This window comes from Schistosoma haematobium, chromosome ZW (genome assembly GCF_000699445.3).
Source record: "Schistosoma haematobium chromosome ZW, whole genome shotgun sequence".
Classification (NCBI taxonomy): Eukaryota; Metazoa; Platyhelminthes; class Trematoda; order Strigeidida; family Schistosomatidae; genus Schistosoma; species Schistosoma haematobium.
In genome coordinates, this window is record NC_067195.1 from 72,412,961 (window position 1) to 72,429,972 (window position 17,012).

At 38.7% G+C, this 17,012-nt stretch overlaps 1 protein-coding gene across 1 annotated transcript; it reads left to right on the plus strand.

Moving 5' to 3' along the window:
- Positions 1–10,352: 10,352 nt before the first annotated feature.
- Positions 10,353–16,815, plus strand: LSM5 (RNA-binding protein lsm5; the record flags this gene model as incomplete). Its single annotated transcript, XM_012942989.3, has 2 exons — positions 10,353–10,509; positions 15,037–16,815. 2 exons carry the CDS (start codon positions 10,353–10,355, stop codon positions 15,309–15,311), a joined length of 432 nt encoding a protein of 143 aa, XP_012798443.2. The 3' UTR covers positions 15,312–16,815.
- Positions 16,816–17,012: the final 197 nt, after the last annotated feature.

Consider the following 17,012-nt stretch of genomic DNA (forward strand, 5'->3'; position numbering starts at 1 on the left):
TATCATTTTTCTTCATTACCAAGACAGTCTGATTCTATCACATGTACAGTAGCTTAAAATACACCTAGACTAGAACTCTCATGGAATTATCAAGATTAGCTGGTTTTAAAAATTACAATCAATTTACTTGGATATCTTCAGTTGATTTGAGATAAACATTCAGCGGTAAATAATTTTCGAACATAACTTTAATATACTAAACTGGGTAAGGTAGTATTGTCAAAAACTGATTCTACCCGGTGTTTCACTATGTCTGCTGGGGTGCTGATATAGACCGTCGTAAATCTCTGTCAACATACACCTACGTGATTTGTTTTAACTCTTGCACAGATAGATTATCCTCTTCTTTTTATCTGTCCTATCAGCTTCATATTTTACATCGACATTTACTCACGCATAGCCTTGAGAAGGCTTTATGAATGTATATATGCTAGCGCGTGTGTGTCTGGACACTTACTTGTACCACTTTCACACTTATAAACACTAGGCTACCTATTACTCACTCGGTTGGCCATTTCTGCCATTCCTTTTCACACCCATTTCTCTTTGTCTCTTATCGTTCATCTGAATTATCGGATTTCTAAAATGTGTTCCTCAAATACTTTCGTATTCGATTTCTCACGTTTACGTTGCTATTAACGGTGCACGTTGACACAATATGTACAAAGTAAGCAATAGATACATTTCAGTAACATCAATATCTTTTATAGATATCCATACCAAGGTTGAACTTCTTAGTTTCAAATAAATTGAGCACTGCGTAGAAAGTTAATAATAAATAAATTTTTTTGCTATATCCCAATGAGTAGAAAAATTGTATTTCTGACGTTTCGTGACTTAATGTAAGCCATTTCTTCAGAGCAAAGAAATGACCGAAATAAAGGTAACACAAGTTAAAATATTATAAAGGAAACAATGCAAAATATTTTTAGTACAATCAAAATCATAATAGGTCTGAATATGTCAATATCAAGCTATTCTTGGTCATAGTGAATTTCTATGGCCTGTCACTGTTTGAATTTGTGTATCAAAATGTGGGTATGAAAAATGTATGCATTTGTAATATTACATAATGGGTTGAGACTGTGTGTGTGAGAGAGAGTAAAAATAATAAAAATAAAGTCGAATCTGATTGTCTGGTAAAACAGTCCAGGTTGGATGAATATTCAGGCCTTCTTTCCTATTGAGGAAAGAGGGGTTTAGGATTATGTGAAACGCTTCGGCTACTCGCCTCTATTTGTAGTTAGAAAAGCCTTTTTGAATTATTTTGATATTTTCAATATCCATTTGGTGATTATTGAATACAGCATCTACTGCTATTGGTGATTTAACTTGTAAAATTTCCAATTCTACATGATTATTAGGAGGTCTTTTGTGTAACTTAAATTTTTATTGGCCCGAGTCTAGTATCGTTTATTCATATGAAAGCAGATCACGAGCTTAAAACACTTCACATACAGCCAGTCACGCCTTTTTGATCATATTGACTGCCATGTTTGTATAGATGTATGAACTTGTCCTGAACCGTTTTAAGTGCATCTTCGAATAGCATCAGTTTTCCATGATAAAACTTCTAATTGCCATTGTCTTTGTGAGAAGTCATCTTAAACCAGTTGATTACTTTGTCCTTATGTCTTAATAGAGTATAGTGAGGATATTCTAGACACTGAAGTAAAATATTCCCAACAAGTTCTCGTAAAAAATACAAAGACAAGTTAGTGCATATTTTATATCAGACGTTAAGTAAAGCGGACTTCTAACAGAACTTCAGTTTGATCAACCACGCTTCATATGTGATCCCAACTGTAGAGATAAAGGGTGAATCTGTACCAAAATTAGAATGTTAAGTCTATCAGTATACGGACACATTCCGCACTGCATTTTCAAAGTAATAACACAATCAACGCAATAAAAGAGCGGGAAGCTCATTCAACATCAGCTTTTCTTTGAAAACGATGTTTTGATATGCACAAAACCGTGACTGTTTTAATCTTTAGATATCCATTAAGGCCTGTGTTTCTGATTATCTGATCGGTAGAACTGGAAGTTCATAATATGGTAATGTGCCATTATGTAGGAAAGATGTGGTAAATAGCTAACATATTTGCTGTACAATTAAATGTTGTATGTTGTGTTCAAATCTATCATAACAATATAATACAATTTCATACTGAGTACTTCAAGTTTGGAACCTTTCTTGTGTCTAGTTGAAGTTTTAGACTTATTGGGATTAGAAGTATTTTTTCAGATTATTTTAAGTCCACATCTGGGTTCGTAGTAAACATGGATTCAAGTAATTTGGGGAAATCGCCCATCAACAGGTCCCTACGATAAGTGGAAGATTACTTAGATTTGGTGATTGGTATCTCTCATACAAAATAGCATCTCAGCTCTTTCTATTAGTGTTATTAGTGGAGAAGCCTATGTTTTGTTGGAAAATCTTGCTTGTTATGACAAACTTACCTTGCATCCGTTCAACAAACTAACGAGATTACTTATCGACCATTTTTATGTCAACTTATTCAAAACACATGAATGAGCACAGTGCAACAAATTTAAAATAGGCTAAACAAAATACTACTAATCTCAACAAGCTTACAACTTCAACTAGACACAAGAAAGGTTTCAAATTTGATGTACTCAGTATGAAAATATATTATGTTGGTATGATAGAGGCCGCATGCTTGAATATCTGGGCTACCTGTTCATGCCATCTGGATATTTGAACATTATCTTTCTGCTTGTTTGTTTTAACACATCATTATGCCCATTAGTCTCATAACCTATCAAGGTAAGATTGTCAAATGTTCACAACATTTCACTGCACAAGTTACAAAAGAGCCCAATCAGAGACAGTTGTCGATTCCTGGACTGCTAACATCCAACTGACGACCACTCGATAATATCGCAAGGATCGGTCGAAAAATAAGAGAAGGAAATGTGTGAAATAATTTAAGCTAAGAATTCTATATTTTACCAAAAATATAATATTGCATAAAGTCACTGATAATAATAGATTTGAAGAGAACTTAAAATACTTAATAGTGCGGCAAATGTATTAGTTATTCACCACACCTCGACTGTCTCTTTATGTGTCCATAAAACGGTAGTTAACGGCTATAAGGTTACACAGGTATTGCTAATTAAGCAACACATTATGTTGTTCAAACATAGGTCTAACAAGATACTACAATAAACTTTTAATGATATGTGTGTTTTATGTATACAAGCATAATTGCTGTGCAACTTACTGCGTACTCAGTTTTGATTACAGTATAATATCTAAAGGTACGTTCACGATGTCACTCATTCTTGAGTACCGGTCTATTTCCTGCTACTAAAGAATGAATTGGATGGATCTGAAAGATTAACTAGTCCATATGTTGGATCTAATATTACAATTTCTTGTTATAGTTAGTAATATAGTAAAGAAATTGCTTGGACATTCGGACTACAATGCAATTATGTAAGCTTTTGAAGATTATATGAAATGCTATGAAGTTAGGAGCGTGACTAGATAATGTACTAGATATGGTCAAACTGGGACCCGTTTCCTCATACGTATGTAGTGACTCACGTTTATCACGAGAACACGACTGGTTTAATAAAAACAATTATTATTATAACCAACTGTACCAGTGTTTGTTTTAACGTGCTTTTGTTTGACTGTGCTAATGACAGCTATATTGTACTTCCATTCTTATTCCCGCACTTCGATTGTAACTTCGCGCGAATTCGGTTACCTTCTGTAACCAAGGTTGTATCCTGGCACGATCTCGTTATCCTCTCGATGCCACGAGATCGCCAGCAAATATAACTCGACTTGGTCCATTAACTGCCTTCTGATATTTGGCTTCTCGGAGACTTTATGGGTTTCTTTGGTTACGTTCAACCTACGCCTTCTGATTTATCTGGCACGTGTTTCTTGGTAGCGGTGTTCATAGTCAATTTCAACTCGACACCACGCTACACGTATTATTAAAAGTCACTAGGGTCAGTAAAACGTCTTCGGGGTCTAGCCAAGTTATTTCATTTGGCTGAATGTCCCCATACCTTAGAAGATTAATCGCTGCAGGCTGAGTGGCCAAAAAATGGCTTTAACTTCAACCACAGTAATAGAGAAAACCAAGTGCACGATGTTAAAGTGGGGTGCTTAAATAACACGCTCGAGCCGTAAGATTATGTTCGTTCTCTATATTGCGTGCTATTCAAAAAGGACAGTGGTATTTTTCCTCTGAGTATATTTTATAGTATTGATTGTTAAATTACTCATCATGACCACTGTTTTTACTTTAATTGAATTGATTTCAGTTAAAGTAATCCTCGAGAGTTCCGCTTTTTCTCTAGAGAAGTTTTTCATCGGTACTTTAAGAGTATAGATACAAAAAACTAAAGGCACTGGTATTTATTCTTCATCGTTGGGTATATCTTTGAGTATTTTTTGTACCAATATGTGTTAAAGTCTTTTTGTAACTACAGAAGTCAAGTTTTTCATTGTCGTTAGGCCCATTTTTCTATTTATATATAAACATAAAACAAGTCTATGACACAATCGAGACATCGTTGTGGCAGACCAGCATGCTATTTTCCTGTCGATGATGGGATGCAACTTGATAACTGCAATGAGTGGTATCACAATGTGTAAACCTGACTCACCTCGGCTGCATATAAACGTTGCTGAAAAGCCATTATCACGTTGGTTGTGCAAAGAATGTCGTTCTACAAAGTTTTTCCTGCTTCTAGAGGCGATTGAGCTGCTCAATATAGCTATAAACTTTCCCGCAGATAAACAGGCAGCAGTAGATGAAGAGAATTCCGCTTTCGTGGAAATTAAGAGCGTTATCATGAGTTCAGCTTTAGATTTAAATAAGACCATGAAGGTGGACCCCATCAGGAAAGCAGATAAGCACGTGAATGTAGGCCATGTCACAAAGAAAAACAAAAGGTGCAGTGAAAAAAGGAACTACCTATAGACAGTACTGAGGCATGTGACATCACGGTTTCGATTCTGGATTCACATATCAATGCAATACAAACTATGAGGGAGCCAAGTCTGAGCGGTGTAGCGGAAGTGATCAAGCGACAAAATAAGGTTAATGAATGGTTTACAGTCAACCCAAGGAAAAGAGAAGTAAGAAAACGGAATGTGACCTCTGCGTTTGACGCTAAATTGGAATTGGACTGCAAGAAAGAGACGACTTCAGCAACAAAAGTTCCACAGCGTGTTAAGGGGGGGCCTCCCTGAGAGGTCAGTCATTTTTCATAAGTTAAGAGAATCTTCCCATAAGGAACCGAAGTCATATTAAGTCCTTAATAAGCAAGCTACTTCCAGAAACAGTTTCAGGAATTAGCATCTGCTAGCTTTATAGGATAAGACAAAATGTGGATTCTGATAGTACTCAGAATAGCCGTCTCTCGAAGGTTACCTTTGCTACGGTTGGAGAAAAAAACTGATACGAGGAAACTCACGCAAACTGACTGAATCTGAAACATACGTCCGTGAAAATCTCAGTCCGGTTGATCGCATTACGAGACGAGTTGCAGAAGTACAAATAAATGTGCGCCGCCGAAACGATGATAGAAACCACATTCTTAAGTGTTTTCAAGCTGCAAACGTTCGGAGCAAAACGATTCCCAAACCACTGTGAGTGGAAGGGGAACGTTCTCCACAGAATTAAAGGCGAACTACACAAATGCTCTCAGCCTGCTAAATAAAGTGGTGGGGCTCAAGACAGTGGTGGATAAAGAAAAACTAGATGTTATTGCTGTCTCAGAAACATGGTCAACGTCAGAAGTGTTAGATAATGAAATTCAGTTGACTTGTTTTTATCCAGTAGGGATGATAGATAAGATCGTAGAGGAGGCGTGATTATCCTGTATACGAAAAGTGCCTTAACTATACGAGCAGTTGAGACAGTGGCACATGTTTCAGAGACATGTGAACTGGTGCGATGCAAGCTGAAATGTAGGCGGAAAGATGTTGAATTAGTTGTAGTATATCGCAGTCCAGAATGTATAGTAAATGACTTCCTCTTAAGCAAACTTACGTCCTTGCGTAATAGGAGTAAAAATCTTATAGTAGGCGACTTTAATGCACCTTATACAAACTGGGTTGGCCTAGGAGTAGGGTCATCGATAACGTCATTCGATTGCGAACTGTTAGAAATTTCGATTGCATTAGCTTTATTCCGGCACATTAGAGATCCCACAAGATATGGCTTAAGGTCCTCTTCTCTTTTGGATTTAGACTTCACACACGGTGATGACGTTGATCAAATGACTTTACTCCCGCCACTAAAAGGAAGCGACCGTGTAGTCATATTAGCTGAAATCACCTGTCAAACAGTTGTGCCGGCACATTCTAACATATGAAAGGCTGATATGGAGGCAAAAACTTTGCAGCATCAGCTGAAAACTAGAAAATCGACTCAAGAGCACAAGGAAAGGGGTATGAACTCATTTCGAGCAGTTTCACAATCGGGTATCTTAACCTTACATACCCTAGACAGTCCTAAAGAAGAAGAAGAAGTACGGCCGTCCCTGGATAGAACGGGATATTCGACGTTTACTAAGACAAAAGAAGAAATGTTGAGATGTTGCCATCCGCCTTGGCACACCAAGTACAATGGAACGTTACAGACTGGTAAGAAACAAGTGTATATTTAAAGTTCGGGAAGCTCAAAGAAACCATGAAATGCAATTGGCACAATCTGCTGTCAAGCAGCCTAAGAGGATATATTCGTACATCAACTACAGGACAAGGATGCATCACTGGATTCTCAACCTAATTAAAGAAGGGAGTGAATCTAAAATGATAGAGGAAGATCGGGAAAGTGAAGAGGCTATGGCAAACTATTTCGGGGCAGTTTTCACCCAGGGACCTTCTCTAGACGAAGAACCAGACCTAAATACATAGTCAACAAACCACCTTCGATCAAGACGATTTACTTGGGGCTCTCAGCACCTTAAACATGGAAAAGTCAACAGGACCAGACAAACTACACCCCAAAATCTTGAGACATACTGCACAATATATAGCGGCCTCACTGAATGTGATATTCAACATGTCACTTGATCAAGGTGTGTTACCTATGAACTGGAAGGACGCAATCGTCACTCCCATGCACAAAACAGGTCCACGACAAGTTCCATCGAATTACAGACCTGTAAGCCTCACCAGTGTTGTAGTTAAAATATTGTAAAGAATAGCCAAAAAGACCGTAATGACATTTGTAGAAAACAATAACCTATTGAAAAGCGAACGACATGGCTTTATAAAGGGTTTTTCTTGTACAACGAACCTCATTATAGCAGTCCCTAACGTTATAATACGCTGGTGAGTAATAACGGGGGTCGCAGATGTATGCGCACTTCAGGCAGACTTAAATAATGTGATTAACTGATCCAAGGAGTGACTGATGACTATCAACTCGGCAAAGTGTGTCTACATGCACTTTGGGGATACAAAGTTTAACATGTACAGCATAGGGGAAGTGCCTGTACCCGTGGTACGATCTCACAAGGATCTTGGGGTGACAGTGAGTCATGATCTTAAGACGAAGACCCATTGCCGGAAGGTTCCAGCTAAGATGTTTTGAACCCTCTGGGCTTTAAAACGGACATTCACGAAGTTAGATACTACCATGTTCACCACAGTATACATATCCTTAGTGAGAACTGAGTTCAGGCTGCAAGCCCGTGTTTAAAAGGTGACTTGAATATCCTAGGAAAAGTACAGAGTGCAGCTATACGTGCAATTTAAGAACTCCAAAGTTCACCATTAAAAGAGAGGCTTGAAAAGGTAAACCTCTTTACTCTGTCCCGTCGCATACTAAGGAGAGATCTAATTTTAATGTACAGAATACTAAGAAATGATTTTGGGCCTAACATATTCTCTCCTTTTTTTCTATTAGATCGAGGCATCTCAGAGGACGTAACAGGCGAGTAGAAAAGCTAACAACGAACAAACTACCCGTGGCATACAGGTCTTCATACCGAGTCATTAATAATTGCAACCTGTTATTCGAAGCAGTGGTGTCTGCTTATTCAATTGACTCACTCAAGAGAAGACTGGACACTTATAGAAGCATACCAGAAAACGAATAACATAGACCGTAGGCCTTCTGTCCTTACCACACAAATCTGAATCTAAAATCGAATTTTCTTTGGAAGCATGAAAGCCTGACCGCTATGCTATGGTGGGTTAGGCTGAGAAATCATCGCAGGACGTGATCTCGATAAGTATTTGATGTGAACAGGGAAACAAGAAGCCCTGACAAACTATGAAATCTATTTTTCGGGACGTTATTTCATTTTATTCAAAGCTTGTAAAACACGTACATTTATTTTTGTCCCTATTTTATTCTACAGAACATGAGCTTTCGTTCAATGTATCATTCATTGTCATACCCCTTTTTGTTCCGAAGCTATTGTAATTTACACATAATATTTTGCACCTTATCATCTACCCTAATTCCCAGTTTTGGACATAATTGTATTTTTCCAAATTATTGTACGTTATGGTCAGGTAAATCACCTATTTATTCATGTACCTTTTTGCACTAATCTGAATTCAGAGTCTTCAGAGATTTTACAGGAAATCAGGATATCGCAATACAGCCAATAGTGTTCCAACTGTCTTGTCTTCTCTCATTACCGTGCTTGCCAGCCAATCAGGTGCTAGAACAGTTTTCCTCTCTTTACCCCACCTCGAACTTACGCATACTATCCTCAAGGTTAAACCGATCAGCCTATTGCGTTAAGGTCTTGATCTGGAGTAGACAGTTCAAGGTCATAACAGTATTCATATCATATTCCTTAAACTTCGGTGGTGATTCTCATCTTTGTGGAAATATAAAAAGGTGCCCCGTGAACAATGTATGACTAGATTATCTTCTTCTAAACTTTATTCTCGTGAACCATATGCATTTCATTGTGCTAAATGCTCAGGTTGTGAAAAAACCGATCATATCAAATTTGTGTGTGAACCTGCTATTCATTTCACAATCTTTGATAATATGTTATTAGTTACAGTTATCACTTATTTTCACTGTTTGCTACTGGTTAAAAACCGTATGTTACTGATGGTTCGTTTCAGCACTTCAGTACAGATACAGGAAGTATTGAACCTATGATTTGAATTTAAGAAATCCTTTTTAGGGACCACTCGAAAGGACGATACCCATGGGCTGTACGATGGCCGAATGATACCTAAGTGCACCACACGATTGAATTCGTTTTTAGCCAACCTCAGCTTTTCGGGAGCTAGTCGGTGCGCTCTCGAGAATACAGATGGTCCTGTAGTCGTGACGTGGTGTGTAACATCGCCGGTTACAGACGGTGATTTCGTTCATTTTCGATGCAGAATAGGGTGCTTATCGTGTATCTGTTGACAGAATGAATCGATTGTGTACCTTACGTTGACCGGGGGTAATCCAACATCGGAAAAGAAAGTCCCACGAATATGTAATTAAGCATCGCCATCTACTAACTTCTGTTTTCTCGGGACGATGAGTAGATTGTAGCGTTATGGCTGGTCTATACCGGCTATTCTCATAGAAGCATACGCAACAAAGAAAATCCAGAAAATGGTTTGCGTAAATATACGTCAAGATGAACATACTGCTTAGAGTATGTGGAAGTCTGTTTCCAATTTATCACCTGTAAGTTGAGAACCGAATCATGCAGACGGTCATTAGAATTTGCGGGAAGAATGCCTACTGCGCCAGTGTCGGCGAGATAGCGAACTCTCGTCATCACGTCAGTAATGTATTCGCCAACTGCGGTTGCCGTTAACTCGTACCGGCTCTGAAGTTTGTCGAAATAATTTTCGTGATGGACGTTTTGACAATGAAGAAACTGTGACGTATACTTCAATCTCTAGAAGATTTATCATGGGTGCTGCCGTAAAAGCGCTAATCAGGACTCTGACTCTCATGGTTTAAAACAGATCTTTTGCGTGACGAGTCTCATTGAGGAGTTTGAGCTCGTCGCGATCATGATGGGTATTAAGATGAGTGAGAGTATGACAGTAACCTGTAACGTCATTTTGAATCCTTTGAGACCTTTCTTAGACGAAGTAAGAGTGCGTGTTGAAGGTTCGGATAATCTTCAAAATTCGATACAACCAGATTGTTGACGGAGTTATTTTGGAGTGAGAAAAGAACCGCTTGCTACTGGTTAGAAACCTCAAGTGAGAACAGCTTTCTTAAATGGTCTTCATCGAAGGTTCATCGACCAATGACCTCGCATAAGTAACAACAGTTCTGCTGCTAAGCCGTGTCGCAATTTGATGTTGTGGGTGAGCTGGTCTGGCCTTTTAGGTCGATTGTGTCTCCCAGTTCGAATATGATATGAAACGTTACAATAAGAGAAAGACTCATGGTGTACTGTTTGATGTACCAGATCAAGTCGGGTTCGCCGTTACAGAAGCCACATATATTCAGAATTTGACAACTCTTAGTCGTACCGTAACTCAATTTCGTGGTAAAGCTGATCTAAACTTTGTCGGTCGGTTAGGCCTCTCCATTTAAGGAAAGCCTTCTTTAGAGTGTCGTAAGGTTCTGAAACACCACTAGTAAACCTACTAGGTGTGAGACAGCTGTTAAAACCACGCGTTAGTGCACTCACCACTGCGAGGGATTCTTCACGTAGGTCTGTCAATTCGTGCCCGTGGAAGTCAGCTTCTGCATAGCAGAACCAGGCTTCTATATTGTCAGGCCAGAATGGCACAAGCTGAAAATTGGGGGGCGTAGTAGTCTTAATTTCAAACAGCTTAGATGTCTGTTGTGCCATAATAAAAATAAGATATAAAAATGAGCCAGAAAGGATATCTGAAAATGCAAAGCTAATATGATTGTAAAAATAAAAGTTAAAAAGTAATATAAAATGTTCCCATAAAGGACAGTTTCACAGTTTATTGTTTGATGTACCAGATCACGTCGGTCTCACAACGACAGATACCACAGATATCTGGAGTTTGACAACGCCTTTACACTTAACACCTGTATAATCTAAGTATATTAACCCAGCCAAACTAAGAGTCAGAGATGAAGGGGTTGGTAAATCTATTTGACAACTATCAGTATGTTGAAGGACCGTTTGGTCCAAGCCAGCCGTTAGATGAAAGGGATGAGTAGCACGGCGTACTCACTCGTGATCTGTTGCGGATGAATGACGGAGCATCTCAAGCTAGGTGAGCCCAGTAGAACTATTGCGGTCAGCATTAAATATAGAAAATTTACAGAATTATTGATTTTGGGGATTTATTTACCATTACAGTTATCACAAGTCCCTTAACCTACTGTTCACTTCCAAACTGGTAACCACTGAAGACCTGGAACGGTATCTTATCATGAAGACGCGAGCTCGCGGAAGTTCACCAATATACACCAACTACTCATAAAGTTTTAAGACATTGTCAACTTGACGCATTATTTCTTTCTTCCTTATGAAACCCAGAACCTTTACACAATGGTTCATATTTTCTATCACTAACGACTCAGGATCAAAATCCAAAATATACTTGTGGTCACTCAGTGGAGTTTGTGAATTAAAGTTTGCATTGGAACATTTTATGAGGTCAGGGTGTTACTACAAAATTGTGCGCTTATACCTGGTTGGATTATTTGCTTGATTTGAAGTTTGTGTTTGTCTGGGACTTGTACTGTCGGTGATTGTTGTCTGTTGCTTTCCTTAATAGATGTAAGTGCATTGTGTGCTCTTTCTGAATCGTTGGCTCATTTTTTGTTTTCTTTTCCATTCCTCACATCACTCTTCATGCTCTTTTATTATTCAAAATACCTTCTGGCTTCACGCAAGACGTTGTACTTTGTTTGGGTTTAGGTTCTCCAGACGTTGTTAGTAATTGTGGCTTTATTCCTGTAGACTCAATATAAATTGTTTATTAAATGAGTTGGTTTTACCTGCATATACGCATATAATCCTTTTAGTACAAGAAGAATTCTTCTAGTATATACTCCAAACATATTTGGTGTTTTTAACTTCGCTAATTATACAGGTCCCAGGTATTGGCCGGATTAATGAGTGGTTAAATTAAGCTAATTCTAACAAATTGTTTATCCATAGCTGTAATGTTACAATGTCTCGTTTCTTTGTAAAGTTTGCGTTGATACTATGTAGAAATTTTCATCCATCTAGCATTATGCAGTATCAGTCGTAAACACCAGACCTATCCTTGGTAAACATTAGACAAATTGTGTTTTCCAAACCTTACGGTTTCTCATTAACTCTGTAGGGTTGGTTATTACTTGCGATACTGATCATTATCATAGTAAAAGTAATTGGGTTTTTTTCAAATTGACTAAAGACTAATACTAATATTGTCGCTGACCGAAGCCACTACCTTAACGTAGTGGTTGAGCTTGTCTATGTTAATGACCCGATCAATCTGTATTGGCTGGGACAGTTATCCCTTTAGGTTGTACCAATTCTATAGAACCTCCACTAACCCAGTTCTTCCGAGTTACCTGAAGTGAAATGTTCTCTCACTATGCGGACGACCTAGGAGTGACAACCGTCCTCTTCTACTTACTTACGCCTGTTACTCCTAAAGAAGCATAGACCGCCGACCAGTATTCTCCAACCCACTCTGTCCTAGGCCTTCTTTTCTAGTTCCATCCAATTCCTGTTCATTTTTCTCATGTCTATCTCCATTTCCCGGCGTAATGTGTTCTTTGGCCTTGAGGAGTTCGTGTGAGGGCTTGTCTTGTGACGCAGTTTGGTGCTTTCCTCAACGTGTGTCCTATTCACTTCCAGCACTTGATTTCTTCCTCCACTGGGATCTGGTTTGTTCTTTCCCACATTAGGTTGTTGCTAATAGTATCCGGCCAACGGGTCCGAAGTATTTTGCGTAGACAACTGTTAGTAAACACCTATATCTTCTGAATGATGGCTTTCGTAGTTCTCCAGGTTTCCGCCCCAGTAGACAGTAGAACTGTCTTGACATTTGTGTTGAAAACCATGACTTTGGTGTTGGTTGACAGTTGTTTTGAGTTCGAGGTGTTCCTCAGTTGTAAATATGCTGCTCTTGCTTTGTCGATCCGCGCCTTCATATCTGCATCAGATCCACCCTGTTCAGCAATGATGCTGCCAAATATGTAAAAGTTTCTACATCTTCCAAATCTTCTCCATCAATTGTGACTGGATTGGTGCATGTTGTGTTGTATTGGAGAATCTTGCATTTCCCTTTGTGTATATTGAGACCTACTGCTGCTGAGGCTGCTGCCACACTGTTCGTCTTCTGCATTTGTTGTTGCGTTTGGGATAGAAGGGCCAGATCATCTGCGAAGTCTAGATCGTCCAGCTGCATCCTAGATGCCCACTGTATCCCATGCTTCCCTTCAGATGTTGACGTCTTCATGGTCCAGTCTATCACCAGGAGGAAGAGAAAGGTTGAGAGTAAGCAACCTTGCCTAACACCAGTCTTTACTTCGAACGACTTTGTCAACTGTCCTCCATGCACGATTTTGCAGTGTAATCCATCATATGAATTCTGTATGATATTGACTATCTTCTGAGGCACTCCGTAATGTCGAAGAAGCTTCCATAGTGTTGTTCTGTCCACGTTATCAAATGCTTTTTCGTAGTCAATGAAGTTGATGTAGAGTGATGAATTCCATTCAGTTGATTGTTCCACACCGTCCTCTTCTAACATCACCCGATATCACTTTGTTCACGATCGAGTCCCTGCTCCGGTTTGGGCACCCAGGCAGTATCATAGCCCTCAAATAACTCAAATGAGATTTATGTGGTGCATATGTATTTGGTGCCTCCTTGTACCAGTATCTGTTTGTCCAAATAATAATAAGTCTTTTCGTCACTTCTCAATATTTCTTCTATCTTGACTATTAACCCTTGTCCTATGGATTTATTTCTATCCCTAAGCATTACCAATGCTGACTGTTCAAATCCATGAGATGCTATTTCTTTCCTTGTAAAACCACGTGCTAGAGCTTTCGTTGTTTGAACCTTATGTCGAAAAACTACACTCTCCAACCTAATTGTGCCAGATTTTAACGCCTAAGTTGGCATTTCAAGCCGAAACGAAAGACACCTAGGTGTTTTACTGTGTCGGTTCAACGAACAGATAGCTGTAACCGTCCGCCGCAACTACTCTCAGGCAACCATATATTTTTAACAAGCACCAATTTCGAGCTTAAAGAGTAACATCGTGTTACAGACAGCAAGAACGAACTTTTCGGACGGAAATAAGTATTGAAAATCCTGGGATTATTGGGATTGTATATTTTTAAAAAAATGGGACAATGCTCCATTTTCAACCTAGGCGATTGGAATAATAGGCAGAGCACTGAAGAACAGTTTAATTGCTCTCCGACCACCGTTCAGTCGTCTGCTTTCATCAAGCAACTTGGCTGGGATGTCAACGTAATCCCCTCCAACTCTTAGTGAAGTAGAAAATGTCATAGCTAATTTATGGCGTGGGGATGCAGCAGGTCTCTTGAGATCTTAGCTAGAGACTGGATATCATCCAACCTGACTGGTACCGATCGCTAATCGTTTCAGTACATAAAAAGGACGAAAATCCTCTTGTGATAACGACGAAGGAATCAGTCTAACTAATATCGTATCTGAAATATTAGCCTCAATAACCATCTGAGACTTGACTTGGCCTCGTGAAGTCCAAACTCGGCAAAACCAGATTGATTTCAGGCCTGGGGATTGGTGTGTGGACCAAACGACTCACAACCGTAGTTGCGTTTCTTGACCTTCAGGCAGCTTTCGGCTCCGTTAGTCGACAGGCTTTATGACAGTGTCGTTGTAAGGAATACTAATGAAGTACATCAACCTTGTACAAGCTCTGCTCGACTACTAGTTGAGTCAGAGTTTATGGTGAACTGTCATACAAACATCTTTATACCGGAATATAGCCATTTCTTTCACAAATTTGGCAATATACTTTCCTCTCAAGTAAAGCATTTTTCAGGTTTCGATCGCTTCTAGTTATTCATGATCTCATGTTTGTCCAGGCAATTAACATGTGAATTTTTGTTTTAGATTCTCTTCAAATGTCACTGACTGGACCTCAACTTCTTCCCCTTGAACTGGTTGACAAATGCATAGGTTCTAAGATTCATATAATCATGAAAAATGATAAAGAAATGGTGGGAACCTTGCTTGGTTTTGATGGTTACGTAAACATGGTCTTGGCTGACGTTACTGAATTTGAGTTTACAGCCCAAGGTAAACGTATAACAAAACTGCCACATATTTTGCTGAATGGTAGTAACATTGTTATGATGGTGCCTGGTGGAGAAGGTCCTGAAATTTAAACTATATGGTATTTTCACTGTATATAAAATAAATACAAAAATAAATTGTTTGTAACATTTTTTTATTGCTGTTTCCGGATAGTAGGACTATTCTGTTATTGGTCTGCAGTAATTCAAAACTGCTTAAAAATGCTTTAAACCTTCAAGATGTTCAAAATCATTAGAAGCCTTAACTGCTTTGAATCTGAGACTTTGTCACTAGTCAGACAAAAAACACCCTGAAGTATATAGCATAAATGAGTATCAGTCCAAGTTACCACTCTTCAAATCATCACAATAGGAGGAAATTTAAGTAAGAAAATAAGGCATTCGGGAGCACTATTTTGCACGCTGTCATTTAAAATATAGTCTGGAGGGAACAAATATAACTAGTAAAAAGGAGTGTAGATGAATATAAAGAAAAGTCAAGTTTACAGGCTACTAGCGCATCAGATATTCTTAACTTATTGTTAGACGCTGTAAGTTCTTCATTTTTCCATAAAATGGTCGTTTTAGTGTATTTTTATGAAAGATGACTACTAAAAATGGTAATACAGATAATGTGATGAACTTAAAGAATATGGATGTAGCTTCAGCGATATGTGTGACAAACTGACTTGAGTCTTGTTGGTTTGCCCACTCGTTTGAACCCGATTAATCTTTGTTGGAAGTGTATTTTCATCAGCGTGTGCATGTCGTGATCAGCAAACTTACTACGAGACAAATTTCTACTACCGATATCGTCAAAATAGTAGTTCGATATCCATGGGTATGTGTTTTTTCCAAAACACTTGAATGATTGACTGTATTTCCCATGTTTCTTTAACGTCATGACTCTGTAACTCAAACTTTCACAGAATCCTATATATATATATATATATATCATTGTTTCTTCCAGCGATGATTTTTTCGTACATTAGCTAAATAGATAAACCTTGGTACAATACATAGAAAATTCTTCTGAAGGATCTTAGCGAAGTACATGAGTCAGTAGATACAAACAAAATCGATAAAATCCGGAGAGGTCAGCTTTACGCGACAAGCGATCCATGGGCATAGCTTTACATACTTCGATTAGGTGTTCACGTATAGAACTCCTGACTGCCTTCCTCTCGCCCTTGTAGAACCAAACTGGGACGTGTTTCCGTATCCGAATTGGAAGCTATCGCTGGCTACGGCCAATGTACCTTGCTCCACAAGAGCAGGTGAACTGGTAAATGCACGTGGAGGCGACCAGACGGGGAAGCTTATCTTTTATGGATACAGAAAATAAGTTCCTGCTACTGGAGATTTTTCGCAGGTTTACCGCATTGAACGTTCTTTCGTTCGCTATCGTTAAACGATTTTTTATTACATCAGAAATTCGATCACCTTTAAATTCCAAACTTATGTAGAGGTTTTTCTTTGTAACGGAACAACCATATTTTTTGTCACAACTACTTTTCATATTTTTATCTATGAAGCGGTCTAGATAGCCATTTTTCGTCAATTTCTCTGAGGAATGCGAGTTCTTCGTCAATGTAATGGGTACTACATATCCGATGGATTCGATGACATAAAGAGTGAATGATATTTCTCTTTCTGCTTAAAGGAACCCAGTTATAGAAGTTTGTCAGCTGGTCATTTCATGTTTCTTTTCTAAATATGGATCTTTTTAAGGAACCGTTACTCCTTCTTATTAGACGCACATCGAGAAAAGAGATTGACTGGTCTCGCTCACTT